Source organism: Truncatella angustata (genome assembly GCF_020726525.1).
Source record: "Truncatella angustata strain MPI-SDFR-AT-0073 chromosome Unknown BKA67scaffold_1, whole genome shotgun sequence".
Lineage (NCBI taxonomy): Eukaryota > Fungi > Ascomycota > Sordariomycetes > Amphisphaeriales > Sporocadaceae > Truncatella > Truncatella angustata.
In genome coordinates this window covers 6,260,700-6,285,723 of record NW_025763381.1, presented here as the reverse complement: position 1 = coordinate 6,285,723, position 25,024 = coordinate 6,260,700, and the positions used below count along the sequence as shown (strand labels likewise).

The 25,024-nt window shown below is 50.5% G+C and overlaps 8 protein-coding genes across 8 annotated transcripts; 3 read left to right on the top strand and 5 right to left on the bottom strand.

The window, feature by feature from the left end:
• Positions 1 to 1,856: 1,856 nt before the first annotated feature.
• BKA67DRAFT_530882 (UNC-like C-terminal-domain-containing protein) lies at positions 1,857 to 4,793 on the bottom strand (the record flags this gene model as incomplete). The annotated part of the gene is made up of 1 exon (XM_046099304.1): positions 1,857 to 4,793. One exon carries the CDS (start codon positions 4,791 to 4,793, stop codon positions 1,857 to 1,859), a length of 2,937 nt encoding a protein of 978 aa, XP_045964926.1.
• Positions 4,794 to 5,861: 1,068 nt separating this feature from the next.
• Positions 5,862 to 7,786, bottom strand: BKA67DRAFT_590060 (propionyl-CoA carboxylase-like protein; the record flags this gene model as incomplete). The annotated part of the gene is made up of 2 exons (XM_046104548.1): positions 5,862 to 7,151; positions 7,211 to 7,786. 2 exons carry the CDS (start codon positions 7,784 to 7,786, stop codon positions 5,862 to 5,864), a joined length of 1,866 nt encoding a protein of 621 aa, XP_045964925.1.
• A 201-nt stretch (positions 7,787 to 7,987) lies between these two features.
• Positions 7,988 to 10,184, top strand: BKA67DRAFT_65585 (uncharacterized protein). The gene has a single exon (XM_046106837.1). The coding sequence runs from the start codon at positions 8,124 to 8,126 to the stop codon at positions 10,137 to 10,139; it is 2,016 nt and encodes a 671-aa protein (XP_045964924.1). The 5' UTR covers positions 7,988 to 8,123; the 3' UTR covers positions 10,140 to 10,184.
• Positions 10,185 to 10,229: 45 nt separating this feature from the next.
• BKA67DRAFT_530879 (acyl-CoA dehydrogenase/oxidase) lies at positions 10,230 to 11,546 on the bottom strand (the record flags this gene model as incomplete). The annotated part of the gene is made up of 1 exon (XM_046099303.1): positions 10,230 to 11,546. One exon carries the CDS (start codon positions 11,544 to 11,546, stop codon positions 10,230 to 10,232), a length of 1,317 nt encoding a protein of 438 aa, XP_045964923.1.
• Positions 11,547 to 11,928: 382 nt separating this feature from the next.
• On the top strand, positions 11,929 to 13,607 carry BKA67DRAFT_549196 (CoA-transferase family III). Its single transcript, XM_046101564.1, has one exon. It carries the CDS (start codon positions 12,111 to 12,113, stop codon positions 13,446 to 13,448), a length of 1,338 nt encoding a protein of 445 aa, XP_045964922.1. The 5' UTR covers positions 11,929 to 12,110; the 3' UTR covers positions 13,449 to 13,607.
• A 359-nt stretch (positions 13,608 to 13,966) lies between these two features.
• Positions 13,967 to 15,828, top strand: BKA67DRAFT_590056 (major facilitator superfamily domain-containing protein; the record flags this gene model as incomplete). The annotated part of the gene is made up of 6 exons (XM_046104547.1): positions 13,967 to 14,139; positions 14,202 to 14,343; positions 14,408 to 14,735; positions 14,795 to 15,387; positions 15,453 to 15,571; positions 15,636 to 15,828. 6 exons carry the CDS (start codon positions 13,967 to 13,969, stop codon positions 15,826 to 15,828), a joined length of 1,548 nt encoding a protein of 515 aa, XP_045964921.1.
• A 102-nt stretch (positions 15,829 to 15,930) lies between these two features.
• On the bottom strand, positions 15,931 to 17,674 carry BKA67DRAFT_653946 (uncharacterized protein; the record flags this gene model as incomplete). Its single annotated transcript, XM_046106473.1, has 3 exons — positions 15,931 to 16,018; positions 16,074 to 17,242; positions 17,291 to 17,674. The coding sequence occupies 3 exons, from the start codon at positions 17,672 to 17,674 to the stop codon at positions 15,931 to 15,933; spliced, it is 1,641 nt and encodes a 546-aa protein (XP_045964920.1).
• A 2,578-nt stretch (positions 17,675 to 20,252) lies between these two features.
• Positions 20,253 to 24,684, bottom strand: BKA67DRAFT_653945 (SNF2-family ATP dependent chromatin remodeling factor snf21; the record flags this gene model as incomplete). The annotated part of the gene is made up of 3 exons (XM_046106472.1): positions 20,253 to 20,465; positions 20,519 to 24,481; positions 24,592 to 24,684. 3 exons carry the CDS (start codon positions 24,682 to 24,684, stop codon positions 20,253 to 20,255), a joined length of 4,269 nt encoding a protein of 1,422 aa, XP_045964919.1.
• Positions 24,685 to 25,024: the final 340 nt, after the last annotated feature.

Below are 25,024 nucleotides of genomic sequence, written 5' to 3'. Positions count from 1 at the left end.
TACATCACCAGGATGGTTAGCTAACTGATCGCGGTAATATTGGCGCAAATCTCTGCCAATGCCCTCATTCGTCGCCAAATTCGCTTGCTGGCAACTCAAACGATATGTGCCCGGACGATAAGAGACCGACAGACAAATCGCAATCCCTGCCTCACAGTTTCATACTCCTCATCAATATGAGAGAGTGATTTTGGTCCCCCTGATGCCCCCCCCCCCCCCCCCAAACTCACAGCACCCTTTGGCGGATTTGATTCCAGTCAGTAATTTTAAACTCTCCATCAACAGTTCCAGATGTAACTAATCTTCAGTAGCAATTCTCCAATATCATAACTTGGCAATCAAAGTAGAGCACTCAGGCCTCCGCCTAAAACGCTCAACCATGAAAGCGGCAAGCACTCATTGACGCTCTTCCTTATGGTTCTCATCACCATTATCGGTCCATGAGTATTGACATCATTTCCAAATGTTTTGGTACATTGACTACGTTTCTCTTTGATCTTTAGAATATGGGCGCTTGTTTGACACCAACAACTTCTTCGACAGACTCTGCCCAGACACAGCAACACTTGAAAAATTGCTTCTGAAGATTTGAATAGGCCATCTCCTCGACAAACACCAAGCCTTGATATTTGAGGGACTGGGACAAATCAAAGCTACAGCAAATTTCATTTTTTCCCCTCCCTTCTATGATTCATTTCTTAATGCGGACACTGCACGAACAATTGCAATAATCTCTCGTCTTAAACAAGAAATGCTTACTCATTCCCCTGGAAGGGGACACAGAAAAGTCCCGAACTCCGACCTTAGCAACTCAAGCCTCTGAGACAGTCTGTTAGCTCGGTATGACGGTCTGTAAGCTTGGCGAAACTCGCTTCAAGCTTGAAAAGGCTTGGATGTATTTGTCTCTCTCTCACACGAGATAAATAAACTTATACCCGACCTGCCATATTTGGAAGCATCAGTAAATCAATCTTTGTTTCGCTCAAAAGGCCTCGCTCTCAATAGCGAGGCTCACCGGGACGGTCGTCATGCCTTGCCGGTTCGTTGGAGTCTGGTTGAAAGTTGGTGAAAACTGGGATGAAGATCACACAATGGCTGCACAGATTGTATTGCTGGAGTGGGCCAAAGGATAGTGTTCTTTTGGGTTGCGCCTGAGCTCATAGCGTCTAGATAGAGACAACTGCGATCCGCTTCCCCTGAACGACTTGTGTGCAAAACCTTTCGTTGAATGTATCAGGGCCTAGTTTGGATAGCAGAATTCGTGATAATACCTAACATTGATGTTAGTAAGGTGCTGACGAGAGGATAGAAAAAGGTAGCATTCGGTTCTGATATCACCAGATTACCGGCTGAGCTTTGTGTTGGGTTCGAACACCTATTCAAACTCTGCTTGGTTCTCCAAGATCTATCATGACCTAGAAAAGAAGTTGTTGAATTACCCAGCCGGGCCAAGGGAAACGTTCTTCCCTTGTCCCGTCATTAATAATGAACCAAACTATTCCATCTTTATTCGCCAACCTCCCAACGGGACAGCAAATATGCTGGATCCTGGTCGGGCGATCCGATGTTACGACCAATATTTGCGCGAAAAAGACTTGCGAAGCACACAACGTGTTACAAATAGCATGATAGCAGAGTGCAAGTCTGGGTAGTTTTGCTATATGATCATGCGTAGCAACAGGCCACACCATTATCACTTCACAACGGGGGTCAGGGGCATCGAACATGGGTATGTATTCATTAGTCATTACTTCATCACGCTATGATCATTCGCTATGCAATGCTAATTCCAAAGGGCCCTGCCCTAGTGTGGTATAGTATAGTATACAATCCTTGATTGTGTCGTATCAGTCGCTTCAGTCGCTCTGATCCGAATGCTCGGGCAAAGCAGGCAGCGGCTTCACGCTCGCCGCAGCAGATGTTGGTACTCGCGGGAGACCCGCCCTGGGTATCATCTGGGCATCTTCTTCGGCCTGGTCATCTGCTTCAGGGGCCGGCCTTGGCAGCCGTACCGTTTTGTCGAAATGTTCTAAAGTTGTTTCTGCAGGTGTACTGTCTCCGTGATCTGTGAAGTCACCATTCGTCTTGACAGAGAAATAATCAACTCTCGGGGACGAGGGTAGGTGAGGTGGTTCAGAGTCATACCCGGCGTCAGCGTCGATGCTGGCAGGCGTAGGGGGCTGATAGAACTCCATGCCTGTGTGCTCCGAGACTGTCCTGGAAAGCGGTTGTCGGTTCTCCGGCAGCGAAAGGTGGCGCTGACCTTTGGGCCTCACCAGGGGCTCGGGGGTTGGGGTGCGCACTACCGGTGGCGGACGAGGCGGCGTCTCGTTCATATCGCTGTCGCTTACGAGCCCTCTGTTCGGTGTTGCACCGGTTGAGTCCTCGATAGCTCCACGCATGGTACTTGGTCTGCGCTGAGCTGACTCTCGACGTACTCCCTTGGGCGTCGAGGGATAGAGCGGGCTAGCGAGTCTGCTGAATGAGCCTTGGATTTGAGATGGGTAATAGAGTTCTAAGCCAGCAGTGCCAAGTCCACGACCAAAAACCACTAACACAAGACAGCCAAGAAGTAGGACGCTCTGGACTATAGCCATTCGCTTTTGAAATACCACTTCGTCGGCCAGGAGCCCAACGCGGGTCGACAGCGCAAGGTTGTCGTGTTCAAATTTTTCACGTTGCGATTCGAGGGCGATGACTGTACTTTGCCATATCTGGTCATATTGCGAGCGGAATTCGCGAAGCTCGGTCATCACCGTCTTATTGAGCGAGTCGAGAAACAGGTCAACCTTTGCTGCATGACGACGCTCGAGCTTAGCAAGCGCCTCCTGTAAGAACTTGGACTGCGATTCGATATATTGCATCGAAAGGGTGGTATTCGACTCGAGGTTTTGCAGTCGCTTAGTTAGTTGCTTGAAGAATGAGTCCTGCACCGTAGGTGAAGCCGAAACGGACGAGGAGGTTGCTGTCATGGTTTTGCCTCGAGATGTGGTGCCGCCGGACGCTTTGGGACTAGCAGGTTTGGATGAGGGGGGCTTGAGAGATGTAGCAGCCGCCGTCTTGCTTCTAGGTGTTGAAGGAGTAGGAGACGAAGCCTTTATTGGTATAGATGTAGTTGTCGGCTTACTAGATGATGTATGCGCGCCACCTGGCGCGGAATATTGCGACTGAACGTAGGTCGTAGTCGTCTCGGATATTCTATTGCCAGTATTCGAACCGCCCGACTGTTCTTTACTAGGAGCAGACGTGGCCGAATTGGCTGAAGCTGACGTGTTCCCAGACTGCTGAGATGAAACAACAGAGGCAGGTTTATTCTCCTTGGCAGTTACCGTACCTCTGGGTTCAACAGAAGTAGTGGTGTGGTCATGACCTTCGGTCTCTGAAGTATGTTGTGAAGATTGGGTAGGTGCTTCGTCCAATCTACAGACCGCATAGGTCGGGAATCTGTGCTGGAAATAAGAGTGGTCCCAGAAAGGTTCAAAGTTACTCTGGAGCAGTTCAACGTTCTGATTCTCTGCTCGAGCCGGCTCCTCGACCACAGTTTCTTCCACTACAACCTCGACAGGTTCGGCTGGTTCTAATATTTCAGGAGCTTCTTCGATAGCTATTGTCTCCTCCTCTCCTTCAAGTTCGGCTTCAAGGTCACTGGGATCGGCTTCCTTCCAGGAATCGAGCATACGCGTTCCGTGAACCCGCAGCAGAGACAAGGGACAATAGAACTCCTTGCCGTAGTGATTTAGGATCTCGATACGAATGTAGCGCGCCCAGATCTGAGGGTGTTCGATCAGAAAGGGCTGGACATCCCTAGAGTTCCGCGCAGCGTACTCACCCAGCACTTTCCACTTGTCTAGCTTGGCTGGATATCGATCGCTGACACTGACTCGAAACTGGCGGACCATGCTTGAGAAGAACTCAAAGTTGGCCAGAACCACGGTGTCTACTAGAACATCGTCGCTGAGCTCTACAATAAAAAACTTGTTCTGAGTTCTGCACTCCATGAGCATGTATGAGTCCTTATTTTCGACAAGAATAGCCTTGGAATTTTTGGTGCCGGGGTTGGTCTTGAGTACTGTCGCCCCTGCGTCGAACGAAGCATAGTTAAATCTTTCCTTGCATGTCTTGCCAGCATCTTTGCTGCGATATACATGCCCCAGCCCCTCGTCGTATGATACCTTCTCCACCGCTGACAATTCATCGGTCTTTTCTTTCTTGTCCTTCTGGGCTGGTTTGCCAGCAGAGGTTATTTCAGAGATCTTGTCCGAGTAGGCACCAAAGTCCAAAGAGATCTCTCCTTCTTCGCCCATGGTTCCGTAGTCATCTCCAGGGGCCTGGCCACGTCCGTCATGAGATTTGCGCGGACGGTCCTCGAGGTTCTCCTGGCCGGACTTTTCGAGCATCATTTCCTTCCATTCTTCAAATGACATGAAAGCTCCCGTGCTCAGGTCATTTTCGTCGCTGTCGGGGTCGTGGCCCTGGACACCACTCGCTGTGTCACCGCCAATACTCGAAGCGGTTTGGGACACAGCGACACTTGTTTCTGAGGCAGAAGTTGTTGTTGACGCCGAAGCCGTGGCGGGGGAAATGGACACGGTCAGGCATTGTTGTGGTAAGGTATGTGTGATATAGTTTATGGTTCTCGATTCGCAGGTTGGCTGGGCCGTGGGTGTTGCTGTCTTCGTCTTTGTCGCATCGCCTGCGGGAGTCGGGGTTGAGCTGGAACCTTGGCTTTGTCCTTGACCTTGAGCGGTGCCCAACAGATAGATGAGTGGGGCGCAGTGCCTCAGGAACAACATCTTGACCGTCGCCGCCTTGCATCTGCCATGTGTTGAGGCAGTTGATCAAAAATCAAGATTGCGAGTATTTGTGAACGACGGGTATTGTGCCAAAACTGTAGCTTGGGTGTCCTTAACGGACCTCAGTACAGGATTCTAGCTTGACTTCTGACGTAAAAGCCATTTAAGTTAAGCAGTTCTGGGCTGTTGGGATGGATGGGTGGATCATCCCAAGGTCGTTGTCAACTTGCACCAAGTAATGCAGGGGTTGGTAACACTAAAAAAGAAGGAAAAGGTCCACTGATGTTGCCATCATCCCCTGTAAACCACTTGCCACATACAGTGTCCAGTGGTGCGTTGATTGCAGCGAGTGTGTATCCGGTCAACCAACCTGCCCACTGCCAGTGATTACCTGGTCAAGGTCACTAACCTTAGGTTAGGTTACATAACTTACTCTAACCTTAGTCTAGACTAGACCATACGATAGGTATCGAAAAACGTCAACCTCCAAGTACCACCTAACCTTAGTTCATATCACTTCGTTCGACTGCCATTTTACCAGGACTAACTTGACCGACGCTATTCAATCTCGGCCAAAGCTGCCCCTGAGCAGGGTGAACTCTGATCCAAGTATTTTGGCCCTTTCTGCTGCGGGCCACAACCCCAGCTATCTTTCCAGCGGGATGGCGCAAACGAGTGCGCATTATTCTCCGAAATCATATCTAAATTGGAATGACCGTGCAGCCTCCACGTCCGGTCTATACAGTTCAAGCTCTCCGCGGTTCAAGGGGACTCGGGTTCTCTTAGTGGCCTCTGCCAGGAGCATACTAGTCTAGTATTCTGAGCACCCTCTACCAAAGCACCAAGTTGTATTCAGAGCCAGCCATCTGCTTGCAACCTAATATCGGTGTTATATCTTTCGCCTTATACTCAAGCGGCTGTCCCTGGAGTAGCCATGACTGGCTAGAACGACTCTCCTCCGACTTGCAAAGCCATGTGCTCTGCGCCAGCACCAGCTCTGGCGCAGCCCGCAGCTCATGACTAGGTATTATCTTACTGTTATTAACACTTGAACTCCAAGTCTGGTACTCAGGAGAACTTCGGACATATCTTTCCCGTATCCCTATCCCTTATCCTGATTGGTAATAATTCTTCGTAGACATGGTTAGCCCATTGGCAAAGTAAAGGTCGAGTAGTCGCTGGATCGATGATCTCCTCGATCCCGAAGGCATTTGCAGTTCGTACTGGATTCATCAAGCGCCTGTAATCACGTTCAAGCTCGTCGTAATGTGCTTTCATCCGCTCTTTACCCTCCTCGTTGCCACCTTCTCTGTACCCTTCCTGGTAGGCACGCTTCAAATCTGCACTGTGGCCCACCTCTATTCCACCGTCAAGAGGCAAGGATCCCCAATCGCCGCTCGGCCACGCTACCCTCATCCTGGGATCACGGCAATCCATCATCGCTGCACCCGCCACTCCGTAGACTTTGCGGAGAATAACATTGAAGATTGGCATTGTCGTACTATAGTAGGCAGCTACAAGGGCAACACCGTGTCTCATAGTGGCCGTCCTCTCGGCTGTTGTGCCAATAGCATACCCTGGGATATCAACAAACTGTACGACAGGCAAGTTGAAGATATCGCAAAATTTCAAGTGTTTGGTGATTTTCTGTGAGCCTGCTGCATCCAGCGCACCCGCGTTCACCTCGCAGTTGTTCGCAATAACACCTACTGGTTGACCTCTGAGGCGTGCTAGTCCGACAATGGCTGTGGAACCCCATAAAGGCCCTATTTCGAAGAACGAAGACTTGTCCACGATCGTGTTGATTATCTTTCGTGGGCAGTACATTCGCTCCTTTCGCCTCGGGATTGCACTTCTAAGTATCTCATCCGTCCTCGAGCTTGGATCTTCCGTCTTCAGGACGGGCGGCATAGATGCTCCGCTATTCGGGAGGTATGACAGAACTGTTCTTAACTGCCTAAACGCGTCCTGCTCATTGGCTGCATAATTGTCTATTGTTCCGTTGCGGACATGCATATCAGGGCCACCTAGGTCTTGAAGACTGAGACCTTCTTCGAATGTCGCACCTGCCACGACCTTGGGCCCAGCATTGAACAGGGAGCCGATGTCTCCAGCCATCACAGAGAAGTGGCAGGATACCACGCGGGCCGCTCCGAGTCCAATGGCCGGGCCAAGGACGGCTCCTAGGTTTGGGATACCTGCATTGAGCTGGGCAACAACGACATCGAAGGAATTAAGAGGTGGGACATAGGAATAGCCCATGGTCCTAATGCTAGTCACAGATCCACCACCTGACGACCCATCTACCAACTTCACTATTGGAAGGCGGAGGTGGAGGCAGAGCTTCTCCAAATACATCTGCTTCAAAGTTAGTATACCAAGCAGCAGAAGTTGACCCATGGAATATTAGCACCCACTGTTTTCTCCCACAATGCTCCATCGGCATGACCAGCCCGTAATGAATAATCGTCCGCTGTGAAACAAACTTTCCTACCACCCACCAGAGCCAAGCCTTGCACGTTGTTGCTGGGTACGAATGAATCCGGTTCTTCTTCTGCCGGTTTGTCGCCCACGGTTGTGTCCTCGTTGCCGCTCACTTCTTGCTTCAGCTTTGGCCGCCATCTGACTGTCCCACTCACACTGCCAATCTCTCTTACACTCCCGCGATCAAACATCTGTTCTACCCTCTCCCGTACCCACAATTTCCCGGTCTGCTTCTGGCGCGCGTAGCCTGAGCGTGAAGGGTCAGGCGTTGAGGCCATGGATTGTAGCGTGTGTATCTGGGAAAGGATATCGCTATAGTCGGCTGGAGGGCCATTCTCTGCCGACTTCCTGCGCCGGCGTCGGGAGCTATTTGCTCTTTGCGAGGTGTCTTCGTTTTCTTCCTTGGTCTTTGATGGAGAAGAGACGGAGACGTGAGATGTGATTTGGTTTACGCGATCCTTGGCTTTGGATGTTGGTGATTTGCTTTCCGCAGATTCATCGTATGCCATCTTGTTTTCTGATTTTTATTCCGAACTCGAGGGCGATATTAGGGCTTGTATGCGAAAGGAGATTACCTTGAGATACGTCTCCCAAGAGCTCTCAAGAAATGATACGAAACGTTGGTATCAACAACTTGACACCATATGTGTATCCTAGACGTGTGAGTTGCGGGGCCCCGCAAACGTTGGGTGGGTCCGACTTGCCGAGGTCCAACACTATATCGTCGACTGAAACTATCCAGCAGACCAGTCTTTGTCACGCTGAGATCGTCAATTGCTGATGCATTTGCAATGAGCCTAAACTCAAAACCTCGACACAACATTACGAAATAGTCAGTTCGAGAACATGACATCAGCCAAGGGCCGGCCGCCACCGCGCACTATCACTCGTCTGCTAGTAGCGAACCGTGGCGAAATAGCAACACGCATTGTGTCAGCAGCTCGCGAACTCGGAATAGATACTGTGACATTATATAGTCCTTCAGATGAGAACCACACATTCAATTCGACATATCGGGTCCAGCTGCCTTCTCCGGCCTCATACATGAATATTTCAGACCTTATTCGCATTGCCAAAGAACAACAAGTCGATGCTGTGCACCCGGGGTACGGCTTCTTGAGCGAGAGCGCCGAGTTTTCTCGATGTATGTGGGAAGAGGCTGGTGTGCAGGTTATTGGGCCTGGATGGGAGATTCTAGAGAGGACTGGCGATAAGCTGGCCGCCAAGCTGCTGGCGCGGGACGTAGGGGTGCCGGTGCTTGAAGCTACAAATGGACCTGTGGATGCAGACGGCGCAAAAGTTTTCATGGATAGTATAGGAGGCGCGCCTATCATGCTTAAGGCTGTCGATGGCGGTGGAGGACGGGGTATACGAGTCGTCCGCCAGCCACACGACCTCCCTAGGCTTGCCAGACTTGCCATAGCTGAGTCGCCATCCAACCAGGTTTTCGTCGAAAGGGCGGCCACCGACGGGTTTAGACACATCGAAGTACAAATCATTGGTGATGGCACAGGTTCTGTAAGGCATCTCTGGGAGCGCGAATGTAGTATACAGCGCCGCTACCAAAAAATTGTCGAGATCGCTCCCAGTACCATCACCGATAGGAGGCTCATCAATCGTGTGATTGACTCAGCTTTACGAATGGCCGAAAGAACGAGGTATTTCTCACTAGGAACTTTCGAATTCCTAGCCAACCCAACGACAGGCAAGTTCTTCTTCTTGGAAATCAATCCGCGTTTACAAGTCGAGCACACAGTCACGGAGATCATTGCAGATGTGGATATAGTGCAAGCACAACTTCGTGTTTCTCAAGGAGAGCGACTTGAAAGCTTGGAGATTGGCTTGCCATATCCAGTTCCGTCGGCGGATACGCTTCCACCTAAGAAACATGCCATTCAGTTGAGGTTGACAGCAGAAAATATTGATGCAGGTTGGTCATTAAGCATGGGCAAGATATCTGGGTTTCATTTTCCTTCTGGCAATGGAGTTCGCGTCGATACAGCACTAATTAATAACCGACATACGACGGTAACAAGTGACTTCGACTCTTTGATCGCCAAGATCATCGTAACTGCCACGACATGGGACGCAGTCGTCAGAAAAGCTCGACGTGCTTTAATGGACACACAGATACATGGCGTGAAAACGAACCTTGATGTGTTGCGTGCCATAGTTGCAGGCTCAGCCTTCGAGAATGGAGAATGCGACATTGAGTGGCTTGAGGCAGAGATGCCAAGACTGCTGAAGACCGGACGTCAAATCATGTCATCCACTGGCTTTATATCCAGTAATGATGCTTCATCGCCGATTAGCGATGGTGCACAACTGAGTGGATTGTCATCCTCTGCAGTCCTCTTCCGCAAAGGCGACGGCTGGAAAATCGATCTAACGCCCAACTCGACTTCTGTGTATGAAGAAGATAAGCCCACTACACATCACCTCAAACTCGATCGCGTTTTACGTAACGAGTTTCCATCGTTCTTTTCAGCCGAGATATCTTATAGATCTCCTTCAAGTCCAGAAGCCCAATCATATAAGCTCTCCCTGACAAGTACCCAGGCCTCGTCTTCATCCGTTCTCTCAGGTTTGAAACATCGGAAGGGCAACCCTTCCGATCTACGGCATGTAGTAGTACCTTTCCCGGGACGCCTAGTTGAAATCCTCGTAGATGAAGGAGACGAGGTGCGGAAAGGTGACGTTATTGCAGTGATCCAACAAATGAAAATGGAACTTGATATCAGAAGTCCCAGTGATGGTCGGGTGGCTTGGGTCACGGAGGCCGAGGATGGAGAAGATGTCGCTGAAGGGCTACTGGTGGCTGAGTTGGAGGTGTCTGGGCAAGGGGAAAGATCAAAGTTGTAGTTCAGCTTGTTCTCTTTAGTCTGACCTATATACTTTAGGAAACTTGGCCCGCGCCAGTTGTTGTCCAATGCACTGGCTAGCCGCTCTCACTCAATAGCTTCTAGGCAAGCACAATACCTTTTCGCTAATGAAGTTCATGATCATCTCGCGACTCACTGGCGCAATACGCGGTACGAGACTCTCCCTCAGATATCTCTCCACGTCATATTCCATTGCATAACCCATTCCTCCATGCGTCATCACGGCCCTTTCACATGCCGTAAAAGCAGCCTCCGCCGCAAGATACTTGGCGCTGTTTGCAGCAACCCCGACTGCATCTTGTCTGATAGACTTGTCGGTCTTGCTGTTATCGTAAAGACGCGCTGCGTGATATGTCGCCAGTTTTGCGGCTTCAAGCTTCATATATGCGTCAGCTAGCGGATGTGCTATGCCCTGGTTCATTCCGATTGGTCTCTGGAATACTACTCGCTCACGAGCGTAGTCGGCTGCTTTTGTTAATGCAGCATATCCCAGACCGAGCGCCTCGCCAGCCAAAAGGCATCGCTCGGCGTTCATGCCGTGAAGAATGATCTTGAACCCATGATTTTCCGTGCCGATCAGAGTCTCTGGGCCGATTTTGTAGTTGTCAAAGAAGACCTCATTAGCATCCACCGCGCGACCGCCCATCTTCTTGATCTTCCGTAGGTCAAGGCCGGGTGACTCCTTATCTATGTCAATACAAAACATAGACAGGCCCTCACTTGGCTTCTTGGCTTCCTCTAGTGGCGTCGTCCGCGCAAGTAAGATCATCTTTCTGGCAACTTGTGCACAAGTGATCCAGATCTTCTGGCCCGTGACGCTGTAGCCCCCATCGTCCAGCTGCTTCGCTGTGGTCTTCAACCTTAACGTGTCGAGGCCTGTGTCAGGTTCCGTGACGCCGAAGCATGTCCGCCACTTCCCAGAGATAATGTTCGGGATCGTGCTCTCAAGCTGCTCCTTATTACCAAATTTGGCCAGTGGCTGCGTCGCATAAACGTTCGCGTGTATGCTTTGGGCGCCCGCCATGCCGGCTCCGGACTCTGTGATCGTCTGCATCATCATGGTGGCTTCAGATATGCCCAGCCCGGATCCGCCATGTTCCTCTGGTAATGCAATACCGAGCCAGCCATCTTTTGCGAGGGCGGCGTGAAATTCTTCGGGATCTTGTTCTAGTTGGTCCCTTTCTTGCCAATATGTGTTAGGAAATTGGGAGCATATCGCTGCAACGGCTTCACGGACAGTCAGTTGGTTTTCTGTGAAGCCAGTAGTCTCCATAATCCGTCGCCGGGAAGTCGTTGAGAAGCTTTGTTTAGGGGTAACATTAGAGCTCGTCGTCATTCGGACAGCCGAGCTGCGCCGGAACAAACCACGCCATAGCATTCCAGACATGTTCTCCAGTACGATCTGGAGACAGTGTTGACGTCTTGTACTAACTCAGATCATATCAAAGGGAATGTCAAGAAAAACGATACTGCAGCACAAATGACCTGCATGAGTACCTCGGTATCCACTGTAAGTTGGGGGGTGAGTTCTGTGGAGATGCTGGAGAGCTAGAGGCAGCTATAGATTGAAGACGTCACAGATATATCTCATGATGTCGCAGCAAAGGGCTATTGCGAAGCTCATATGTTGGATGTATACTACACAGACACCGAAGTCGTCATTTTTCATATAACAATGGCTTTCAGCGAATGTCACTGATTATCCGCAAGATACCGATTATTAGCACCAAGGACATTGTGCGTAGGAGCATGGATCTTTACCCCACACTCTGGGGATCTCTTAGCTGCCGTTGCCGCCAAGGCTCGGGATATTATAAAAATAGTGCCTCGGCTCGCCTCAACATTGAATCCTTGCTGCTGTCTCCGAGCTGCTATTCCACTCGTATTCATTGAATATTTTCAACTAAAACGCAGGAGGGAGCATAGCGTATAGCAGTTGAAGCTCGCGGCCATGGCGTGCCGAAGCATTAGGTTTGGTGTGGTTCCCGGCGTCCAGTACACGATCTATCGGTCTGCGTCTTGGGTAAACAGATCAGTTGCAGCAGTATCATATGCTTCAGAGCAGATCCGTTTCGGTCAGCCAAGTATGCACATGCGTCATTTGGCCACCGTATCTCAAACAGCTCAAACAGATGACGCTGAGCTGCCACTGAAGGGCGTGACGATCGTCAGCCTCGAACAAGCGATAGCTGCCCCTTTCTGCACGAGGCAGCTGGCAGACCTCGGAGCTCGAGTGATCAAAGTCGAGCGGCCGGGAGTAGGAGACTTTGCAAGGGATTACGATACCAGGGTCAAAGGGTTATCGTCACATTTTGTTTGGACTAATCGATCAAAGGAAAGTCTAGCCTTGAACTTGAAAGATACCAAAGATCTAGAGACCTTGAAGAAACTCGTCGTGAAAGCGGATGTTTTGGTGCAGAATCTCGCGCCAGGGGCAACAGAACGTCTGGGACTATCTTATGAGCAATTACGGGAACAGCATCCGTCGCTGATTGTTTGCGACATATCAGGATATGGTGACAGTGGACCTTACAGACAGAAAAAAGCTTACGATCTTCTGGTTCAGAGCGAAGCGGGCATGTTGTCTGTCACCGGTACCGGTGATGAGCCTGCAAAGGTCGGTATCTCCATTGCAGACATCTCAGCTGCAATGTACGCTTTCACAAACATCATGGCTGCTCTAATGAAGCGAAACAAGACTGGGAAGGGATCTCGAATAGACATTTCAATGCTTGAGAGTCTGGCGGAATGGATGTCCTTCCCGCTCTATTTTACGTACCAGGGACAGGACGGACCCAAACCGATGGGGGCCTCTCATTCTGCGATTTACCCTTACGGACCTTTCGAGACTGGAGGTGGTGGATCTGTGATGCTTGGGGTTCAAAATGAGAGAGAGTGGGCTCGTCTTTGCGCCGAAGTGTTGGGAGACCCGGCTTTAGCGACCGACGTCAGATTTGCAAATAACTCCAAGCGTGTTGAGAACCGTGAGGCACTCAAGAAGATATTGCTGGACAACTTTGCCGATCTTTCCGCGCAAGAAGTGATTTCGAAGCTGGATTCGGCGGGTGTGGCCAACGCTAAAGTAAATAACATGGCAGGTGTTTGGGAACATCCACAACTCCGGGCACGAGAGCGTTGGACCGACATTCAAACCCCGGTAGGCAAAGTACCAGCGCTGCTTCCACCTGGTGTTGCTTGTACCAAATCAGTCCGTATGGATGAAGTCCCGATTATCGGCCAGCACACGAGAGCCATATTAAAGGAGTTAGGCGTGAAAGACCCGGCCTGATAAGGTCAATATGAAAGCTCATTCTTCATCCAAAGAGGCGAGGTGCCAAGATAGAACATTGAAGGAACTGATCAAAGTTGCCGCGTGTGTGTCATTAGGCAGGCCTAGATCTGCGGTCTGGATATCCGCATCCCGTAATACTATTGGATTGCTTTGAAATCTCTCCAAATTTTACCCCGCGCCATGATGGTCCTCTCAGGGGATATTTCCCACAAGCCTGAATTGGTTGAGATCAAATGCGGAGTTTAGCTGGCATATGGCATAGCTGCGAATTATCTAATCGTGATGTTCATCTTAGACAAAGCCTTTGGATAACGGTACCGAGCACCGGTTCTAGAATCATACGTAAATCCAAATCGTCTGCAAGAAGTAGGTCGTTCTGAACTGTAGGTTTATCTCAGTTAGATATTCTTCTATTCTTGCTACCGGCTCATACCATCTATGTTCAGGCTCTAAACGCAGAAGTAGTTCACGTGAACATCCCGTATTGCTGCACCTACAAACTGTGACCCGCAACTATGGACCACAGGAACCATAGATCGGACAAGGGAGAGGACTTGGTGAAAACAGATGCAGGCCATCTCGAAAATCTGCGAGGGATAGCCCCACAACAGGACTTCAAGTCGAAGCTTGACAAGAAGATCGACAGAAAGTTCGATCTCCATATCGTCCCATGGTTGTTTGGTATATGGTAAGTCAAGATGTTGATTCACTCGAATGAAAAGAAGAAACTCTAAAGTAACTATATACCAGGCTTTTTGCTTTCATCGATCGGAGCAACATCGGAAATGCTCGTGTTGATGGTCTTGCGACTGACCTTGGCATTGCAACTGGGACGACCTATAACCTCGCACTCTTGGTGTTTTACATTCCATATATCCTCGTGGATGTCCCGGTACGAATTCCTTTTTCCCTCAAAACAAACGCTCTTGTAGCTTGCTGACATGTATCAAATCCAGAGTAATTGGATAATCAAGCATGTCAAGGCAGGATACTATCTACCTACCTTGATTACTTGCTGGGGTCTTGTTTCGACGTTCGTTGGGTTCACCAAGTCTCTAGCTGGCTTGATAGTGGCGAGGCTGTTACTTGGCGCTTTTGAAGGCGGCCTTCTTGGCGGAATCATTGTATATCTGGCCATGTTCTACCGGCGGCATCAGATGGTCCGCCGAATTGGGTTTTTCTACTGCGCGGCACCTCTGTCCGGTGCATTTGGCGGGCTACTCGCGACAGGACTGGCGCGGATCAGCTACAATGGCTATAACAGATGGCCCTGGATTTTCTTCAGTGAGTACTGACCGCTGGGTCTGTACCATGCTCATGACTAATCAAGTTGTATGATCCAGTTGAGGGCATCATCACGACTCTATTCGGCATTATCTGCTTCTTCACAATGCCCCACACGCCTGCGGAGGCCAAGTTTCTGACGGAGGAAGAGAGCGCGCGCGCTCTCACAAGACTGCGATTGGACAATCATGGTGCCGCCGAAACTGGTGATGTCAACCAGGAACACTTTGACTGGCATTGGGTTAAAATGGCTTTTAGGGCACCACAGCTATGGTTCTGTTGCCTAATATGGTTCTTCCTCCTGATTCCCTTATATGTAATTATGTATTTTTCCGTAACTCCTCGACAAGAAGTAACTGACCGAAGCCAGAGCTTTTCCTTATTTTTACCAACAATCATCAGCGGTCTTGGCTACACGAACACGGTCGCCCAGTTGTTCACAGTGCCACCAAACATGGCTGCATTCTTTGTCGTGCTTGGCACCTCGTTTCTTTCTGACCATCTCAAGGCCAGAGGCCCGATCATGGCAGTTGGTTGCATCGTTTCCATTGCTGGTTATATCATGCTGCTTGCAGCAGATCAAAACTCCACGCGTTATGGAGGAACCTTCTTAGTAGCCGTCGGGATATTCCCTAGCTCGGCTATGACCATGGTAAGAAGTCTACCTCTAAGTACATATCGGCGTTCGATCAAGTATCGTGCTTACAGTGCGACCAGGGCTGGATATCGAATAATCTTGCACCACATTACGTAAGAGCCACGGGCGTAGGCTTCCTCATCGCCTTTTCGAACTGTGCGGCATTCGTGGCGACGTATATATACCTTGCTAAGGACGCGTGAGTGCTGCCACAGTACTTCAGGCTCTAGAGTACCACAAACTCATACTAACCTCGTGTCCAGACCGAGATATATTCTGGGACACTCCATCTGCATTGGCGCACTTGTATTATGCTTGGCGACTGTATGTGCGCAAATGGCATACTGCGCCTGGGAAAACAAGAAGAGAAGTTCTGGGCAACGAGATGAGAGACTCCGCACTGGTGAAGAATACCGACTGGGCCATCGCCACCCTCACTTCAGATATACACTGTAACTACACGGTATTTCGACCAAATGCTGGTATATGTCGACATTACACCATTCAAGTTGGCTATTTTGCCGATATCTCAAATTTATAGACACAAGCTACAACAAGCTAGCTAAGCTCGATCTGAAAATTAATGCTCGGCAACTCAGTACTATTTACCGGCATCGAGTAAGTGAAATTCCAAAATTCGAAGCCACTGTTGAGATTGTCAATGAAACTGCTCTGAACTCAGCAGATACGATTCAACTTACTGGATAGGATCACAGCTACCGCCAAGCAGCCCACAGAAGCTAATGGTAGGTTCCAAGTCAACCGTGCCCGAGACGGCGGTGATGTCCAACCCCTCAATGTCCTGGAGACCCGTGATGTCTCTCTTGCCACCGAGAGGATTTGGCTGGACTAGGAAGGTGAACGGGGTGCTCGAATTACCGTGCGGGTACGACAGGTTCAGCACATTCGGCGCTACCTCGTGGGAAAGCGCCGCCTCGGTCGCGTACCAGGTGAAGAACCCCACCGATCCATCAGAGCGCAGCCATTGCACTGCGGCGGGAGTCCACTGTGAAGAGTCGTATCTGGGGCCTCCCACGCCATCCTCGTCGAATGATTGAGCACCAATGGTAAGGTTGTCGGAGAGCCAGAACGTGTAGTTTCGGGGGAAAGTGTCGGTGGGTGGGGAAAATGCGGAGGTCGTGTAGGTATGCTCACCGGGGAAGGTCAGGAACTTGCTCACGGTCTCGTTTGGTATCAAGGAGTTGTGGAATGGTGCCAGAAGGGCGATCAGAGGTGCATATTCGTAATCGTCTGCGTGGGCCATGGCCCATGGTCGTTTCGCAACGGGAGCCTTGTCCTTTCCGACGAGAGAGTAAATATGCAGTGTAACAATAGCCACATACTTGTTCATGTCGTAGCCGTACGCCCGATCCCAGGGGCCCGCCAGGTTCTTCATGTTCGCGTTGTATAGTTCTGCCTCGGTCGCCCAGATTTCTTGGAGCAGGCGCTTGCCATTTTGGCCCATGACCGAGTCCTCCGGCATATACTTGGCCCAGAGGGTCAGTGCATATATGGATACTCCTGCATAGGTGGGACTGTTGAACTCGGGGAGGGTGTTGTTCAGGTTGAACAAATCTAAAACCTCAGTTGCGTAGTTCTCGCCTGCTAGAGTCATGTTTGAGTCATTGAACTTTCGGCCGGTCCAGCCCGATCCTACAGCACGCATGAGTGCAGGATTGCTATAAGAAGGGTAAAGGTTGTCATCATCGACACCGCCCACTCGATAGCTATCACCGATGGTGTTGTTGTACATGCTCTCCAAGATCAACTCCTGGACCTCTGTGGGAAGAATGTCCTGAAACTCCTCATAAATTACGATTAAAGTGGTGCCGATGAACCCTCTCCAGTTGGGATCCCACGAGCCGTAAATCTTCTTTGCTCAGCTATGTTCGGTGTGTGAGGAGTTAGGGCTACTTACAACTGCTTCATATGCTGGGCTTGCAACAGTTGGCTCTTCTGGGTATTTGGTATAATCACCAAACCACTGGGCGCTCACATTCTTTTCTTGGCCGCCAATGATATTGGTGATGATCTTGATTGCCTCGTCTAAATCGGTTCCCTCATTGCGCTGGAGAAGACCTGATGCATACCACATCGAAGAGCGTGTCTCGTGTCTGCCAGCGGCTAGGGGGTAATAGAAGTATTCGAGATACCCTGCGGCTGGATCGTAAATCTGGTCCAAGAAGTTCATGGACTCATCGAACATGTCCTTCGCGTAACCTGTCAGCTCCGCAGCGCTCGTACCCTTGGCGGCATAGAGAGCAGCCAGCACGACAAGATCTCTACCAGGTGAGAACAACATCTTGAGTCTTAACCAGGCTTACACGCGTGTCCACAACCCTCCATGCTACCTTCAGGCTGGCGTGCAAGAGTCCTGCTTATATACCGCCATTCTGTGGCACGTGGACAGATACGTCAACAAGCTCCGAAAGCTGGCAGAGCCCGGAAAACTAAACTGCCTTTGACCGACGATGCAGGGCACGATCCCAGATTAATGAAACCTTGCAAGGACGTTTTACTGAATGCAGACATGGTAACCAACGGCGTGAGGGGAAAGATGCGGGCAACGACCCCTGGGCGCTATACCTGGAGTGGGTCCAAAGGTCCCCGGTCCGCCTCGGTTGAGGGAGCTGACAAGCTGGGGTATACGGATCCGTACTTGGTAGAACCACTCTAACCTACTAGGTTAGCAGCGATCGCCTTATTGGCCAATTCACCCCCTATCTCGGCTATGTGGGTATAGTCAACGTTACCTGGGCGGCTCCCTAGCACGGTTCAAGATGCCGGCCCAGTTGGACCAGTCGATAAGTCCAAATGGCCAATCACAATCTTTCCGCAGTAACAGCCCGTCACACCTAGTTTGTACTGTGCTCGAGATTAGTCAAGGTTATCTCGTCACGAAAGGTCCTCTCAAGAGCCGCCCAAAGACTTCTCCCCGTCGACAATACCACTTCAGAGGTTGTATTAATGCTGTGTCCTGAACACGATAATATATTCCGAATGGGCTGGGGTGGGGATTCGGAATAGAACGAGTTCGATAGCTCCGGGGCTTATTCTGGCATCTTCTTATCAAACATCTATTACAAGAGGACTTAACCTGTTATAATTTGATATCGATCATGATTAATTCGAAGTCTATTACATTATGAAATGAAGAATAAGTATTGCTGAGTACCCATATCTCGTCATCGCTTGATTGTCTCTTTTCGAGCCCTATCAACGTGAACTCTATCCACCCATCGCCCCAACTCTTACTGCCAAGCTCAGTAGATCGAAATAATGCTGCCCCGACTCTTTTTGCTTTGGCAAAGTTTATCCATTACGCCCCCATATACACCCAGAAAACACTCGAGGAAGGCTCCAAGTGTGAAAGCCGCCAGGATTACAAATACCAGCCACCACGACCATCCGGCAGGGAAGGAAAGGAGGCTGGAGCCGACCATACTGGACACAAGCCCGGCAACCGCTGGCATAGGTATCGTGCGCTTGGTCCGGGGCGGGTACCGCTGGAGTATCTCCGCGACGCACAACACGGGCATCATGGCGCAGGCGCCGGCAAGGAACACACCTACAGAAACGTCCGGGGGTTTAGTTGATAACCTCATGGAAATGCACTGGTGGGTTCCCTAGGACTACTGCCTGCTGTGCTGGGAGCGTGTCTCGCTAGATAGACTGTACAACCCTCCTAAAACCAATCCGAGCAGGAAAAGGAACCACCCCGGAGATTGCTTACGGGACGTTTCAAGGCGAATATAGTAGTACTCTCCATCGATACGTTGTCGAGGCACGGTGAGGTAGCGGAAGAGGTAAGCAGACGCCGTGACAAATCCCATGTACATTATGGGTAAAATGGTGTATCGGTTTGTGACCTTCATGAACCGTCTGATCGCGACGGCTTTTGCGGGCGTCGGACAGAAAAAATACATCCTGAAAAACGAAGAGTGCGTCTCTTCTTGTCTTGGTAGTGTGAAAACCGTTGCTCGCTTGAAAAGGATATGTAAGGATGGTCTTATGAGATGGCCGTCGTGGGCCATGGATTGTGAAAGTTGTAGATTGTTGCGAATGCAACTTCAAATCAACGACCCAATTTGAAGGCCAAGACGATACCTGAATACAAGTGCAGATCAAGGGAATTACACTCAGAGTTCGAAATACAATGTGCCCCGCGCCTCCGTCGTGGCTGCTGTTTTACTCGTCCGGTCATGGTGTGGTATTTATTAGAGCTTGCTGATGGAGCGGCAATCGCGTCTCGACTACTCCCTTTTTGCATAAAGTACGGGGCTCAATTTGCATGGCATGGGTGGTTTAGTTAAATGACAGTTAATTGCTTAGCAGCACCTCATATTAAATACATACTAGAAACAAAACCTTGAGAACCAATGTATGACAGACAGCCTCGTCTAATTTTAAGCTAGCTGGTTCCTCAAGTACCAGCGGTGTAATGAAGGCGGGAAAGGCACCTTTGGGTATTTTGTGCGGCATCTTTCGTTCTTGCCATGACTTTGGGCGTTTCTTCTGATACAACTACAACGTGCCAATCATTCCCCCACCAAACACCTGTCCTAAGGGATCCGTTCAATCAAATAACGCCATCGACGCCTAGAGAGAGGCAACGCCTGCCACGTCAAGTCTTGTAACCTCGAATGATGACTGTGTCATGGAAGCTGCGAGGGCAACGAAGCAAACGATAGATTCTGGCAAGAAGAAACCGCTCCAAACTCATCTAGTCATGTAGGAATTGTTCCTGCGCTACAACAGGCTGGATCTCGTCCAATCAATGCTGACAAGTTTTCTGGTACGAAGTTGTTCAAATCCGCTCATGGAGATGTCTTGATCGGAGGGGGCCAGTGATGATATCTGAAGGTGTGGCCATGATTGTCCTACTCTCCGTCACTTTGAGTACTACTGGGGCCACCGTTGGCTTGGCTTGTACCATGAGTGACTAGTTTTATCCTCGTAGGGTTCGCCGATGGTTGCGGTGTACCCGCACTTGTTGTTGGAGCTGCACTGCTCTCCTTGACTGACGGATCCTCAAGTTCCGCTAATTCTGGATGCGCGGCGAGCTCTAGCTGAGCCCTGTCGTTGAAGAATTTCTAGGAATAATCAGTTTTGTGATCGAAACGACAGAGACAACCCAAAGACTTACCTCCATAGCATTGGCGTCAGCATACAATAAGCTACCATCGTCGTTGTATGTTCTACAATTGTTGCACATCAACGTGATGTCTCTGCGCATGTCGTCGATGCTGTTGTAGTCCTCCTTTTTGATCTTTGCTTGTATCTGGTTCATACAGATGGGATTCTTGATGAACTGGTAGTAGTCGCCGTAATCACGTTTTGATGGTAACTTGACAAAGGGCCCAATGATTAGACGCTTGGGCTGCTCTTCGTCCTCGTCATCTTCTGGCTTCTCCTCTGGCTCTGGATCATCCGCTTCCAATAACATCAGGCCATCGTACAGCTTACGCAACGATCGCTGGAGTATGGGGCGCACTTCACCAGGAACGCGCGAGTTGCCGCCATTGACCGCCACTGCCTTGGGTCGTCCGCCAGGCCCACGGCGCTTCTTAGCTGGAGGCTCGCCATCCTCCTCGTCAGCTTTTCGTTTCTCATTCTTGCTGCCAGGCTTACGGCCACGCTTTTTGGGTGGCGTTTCGACTTCTTCGGAACTCGCACGACTACCCGAGGGAGAGTTTGCGGCAGAACTATGTCCCATAGCAATTCTCTTGAGCCTGTTGGCTTCTCTCCTATCCTTCTTGGCTTGCTTTCGTGAAGCAGCAGCCTCTGGCGAATCATCATCATCGTCGACCGCCATCAGCCACTGCTCCTCGGTCAAACCATCATCGTACTTGACTCTGGTACGTTCACGAGCACCACGGCCGAGAACCACCTCCTCTTCTTCCTGAACAGGGTTCCCTTCAGCCATGTAGATATCAGGAAGCTCGCTCTCTGTCATGAGTCTGGGAATAGCTTTGCTACCCGCAGCACTACCGTAGAGGGGGTCTTTTGCCCGTTCGTCGTCCATCTGTTGGAAGAGGACAAGCTCATCGTCGTTTCGTGCCAGAATCATGTTCATTTCCTCATCATCCATTTCGTCTTGGTCACCAGACTCGGCCATGTCAGCAGTCTCCAGAAGTGTGCGAAGCATGGCGTCACGATCTGTCTCTGAAGACTTGTTATCGAACCGACCAGCCTGGATGACCTTGCCATCCATGTCAAGCTTGTATCGAGCACGCTCGAGGATTTTCTCTTCTACCGAGTTGGAGCTGATTAGTCGCAGGATACGGACCTCGTTCTTCTGACCGATACGATGCGCACGATCCTGGGCTTGCAGATCCTGGTGGGGATTCCAATCTGAATCGTAAATGATGACGGTGTCTGCAGTCTGCAAGTTCAGCCCAAGACCACCAGCGCGAGTGGAAAGCAAGAACATGAAATAAGGCGAATCCGGTGCGTTGAAATCCTTCAGCAAGTCAGAACGGTCTTCGGATTTGGTAGTACCATCCAAGCGCATGAACTTCAAGCCTCGGAACCGCAGGAAATCCTCCATGATATCCATGATGGCGGTCATCTGGAAGAACATGAGCACTCTGTGACCACTTGCTTTGTATTTAGGCAAGATACGGTCCAAAAGCTCGAACTTGCCGGCTGTTCTCCAGAGAGAGTCATTGGCTGTACTGGATGGGTTCATCTGATTTTCAACTTCATCGAAAACGAAGGGGTGATTACACAACTTTCGCAGCTGCATGATCATATTGCTCAAACCACGAGCGGTAGACTTGCCGCCCTTGCCGTCGCTGACAGCGATCTTTTGATGTGTAACCATCTGCTTGTACAAGCGACTCTGCAAAGCAGAAAACTTGCACTTGATGACCTTTTCTGTCTTGTCGGGCAAGTCTTTCTCGACATCCTTCTTGAGACGTCGTAGAAGGAAGGGTCGCAGGACTTTGTGAAGACGCCGAATAACGAGAATTTGTTCTTCTTCGTTCAGCTCCATCTTATCCTGACCGCCCGTGTTGGCAAAGGGAGTGTTGAACCATTCATCAAATGTCTTGACCGACTTGAAGATGTTTGGCAGCACAAAATTAAGCATAGCCCAAAGCTCACCAAGATTGTTCTGCAAGGGAGTACCGGTGAGGATGAGACGGAAGCGGGTGCTGTAGTACTGTGCGATCGTTGCGCTGAGCTTGGAGTTGGCGTTCTTCATACGATGGCCCTCATCGATGATCATGTGGAACCATTTGATTTTGCTCAGAACAGGCCGGTCCTTGATTATGTACTCATATGTTGTGAGCAAAACCTGAAAGCGTCCTTGGCGGATCTTATCCTGCTGCTGCTTTCTGGCGTTAGGAGGACCCTTGTAAACAATCTTAGAAACCGACGGGGCCCACTTCTCAAACTCGAGGGTCCAGTTTGTCAAGGTAGACAGCGGTACGATGACAAGATATGGTCCGTTCTGCTGTTTCTTCTCGATGAGGTAAGTCACCAGAGAGATGGTCTGAATGGTCTTGCCGAGACCCATTTCATCAGCAAGAATACCATTGAGGTTGTTGTTGTAAAGAGACAACATCCACTGAAGACCCTTCAGCTGGTACTCCTTGAGCGAACCACCAACGAGCATGTCGGCCTGCTGAGTGACATCTTCCTTGACACGATGCGCCACAGCATAGTAATCAATCTTGCGACCACTCTCCTCGTCCTCCTCTTCAATCTCGCTCTCATCTTCTTCGAAATCTTCGCCGTTGAGATGTGCCGACTGGCGCTGCTGTGCCTTGACGGAAGCAGCCAGTTGTTTCAAGAAACCATCAGTCTGTTTGAGCAGGTGGGTGATACGTGTATCCTTGGCTTGGTCGAGCAGCTTAAGGTAGGCCTCTTCATCGTTGGCCTTGAGAGCCTGGAGACGTTGCTTGGCAGTTCTCTCAATACGCTTTTGCTCTTCTTTCTCGATGTTGAAGTGTTGGGCGAACATGGCACGACCCATCTTGGACATCTTGGCCCTAGCATTCGATGCCGAGTTGTGAATTTCGGCCTTGTGGTGCCGTACTGATTCGAGGAAGTCGGTGTGCTTCTTCTTTTCGCGGTGCTCACGGGCATCGCGCTGCTGCTTCTCAAGCTTCTCGGTAATTCTCGCTTCGCGAACACCCTGCTTCTTGACGCGTCGGTATTGACTCCGGTTTGTGGTCATGGCCAGATTGTCGAAGTGCATCATTTGGCGCCCGATCTTCTCACGGAGCTGTCGCTGCTTGGCATAGAGGCCCAGAGCTTTATACTCAATAAGGGCCTTTCGGCGAACGGTGTCATCAGCCTCGACCGTCTCTTTGGCCGTGTCCCAATGGGCCAGGTTGCCGGGAACGGCCTTCAGCTCGCTATACCTTGCCTTCATGCGGTTGAAGACGATAATCTCGCGCTCGTGTCTCAACTGCTCGAAATCAATGCCAGTGGGGGTGATACTGGGGATGATCAAACGCTTTCCGCGCTGGTTATGCTCGTGGTAGCTGATGTCCTTCTTAACAAGACCAGCTTCATAAGGCGACTTGACTATCTTGTAGACTTTGCTGCTGGTAGAGGCGGAAGTTTCGGTACCGGCGGTGCCATCAGGGCCAACTGAGCCAGGCTTTGTCGATTCGTCGACGGGCGTGGCTGTTGCGGATGCCGGAGGTTGTGTTGACTGCTCAGCGATAGCTTGTCTACGTTGTCGTTGAGAATTCAGTGCCTGTTGCATCTGGAACGAGACGCCAGAGTTCTTCTGGAGCAGCTTGAATGCATGGATCTGTTGCCTGAGGAGGTTCAACTGCTGCTGGTTGAACTGGGGAGTGGACGATGCAGTCGACGGAGAGGAGGCATTCGGTTGTGATGCTGAAGCCAAGGTGGAAGGCAGAGCAGATGCGCCGAGGGGCGTCGAGGCTGGGGGCTGCGAGGTGCCATTGACTTGGCCATTGACGTTGACGTTGGCATTGGAGTTGACATTCTGACTCTGCTTCTGCTGCATCTGTTGGCGGTAAGCATTTTGCAGCTGTTGCTGCTGCTGAATGTGCTGCAAGAACTGGTTGAGCTTGATGAATTCGGGGTCCGTCTTGGAGACACCTGCTTCCTGCATCTGTTTGAAACGCTATACACGGTTGTCAGTCGGGGGCGTGGAGGTTGATATGGTTGTCGTGGTTCAGCGCAACAAGCTTCTCTGGCGAGGAGTGGAAATTGGGGTGAGGAACTGGGACTGACCATGTACATCTCCTTTACCTGTGCACCACTCATCTGGGACATGCCCGAAGGACCGCCATGTTGGGCGGTAGGCGCAGCATGAACCGACGCCATCTTGATCGCGTCCCGGCTCGTCTCGCTTGTTCAATCACACCACTGCGGGTACCCTTTCGGCAATTCCTTTTACTTCTCCAAAGTGCGGTATCACGACGATTGCATGTCTCGAAGCATGTAGTCTTGTGAGAAAGCAAGTCCGAGTAGGGCTATCCTCTGAGTGCAAGGTGACGATATGGCAGGGTAGGTCAGGTCGAATGCGGATGTAGAGTGCTGAGGGCGGGCGCGTCGCGGAGTCAGCCTTGGATACTGGAAGCAAGGCGATTACGGTAGACGGTAGACGGTACGCGGTACTGTAGCTTTGCGATGGAGGATAAGTCGCGTTGCGGCGCGGGTCAAG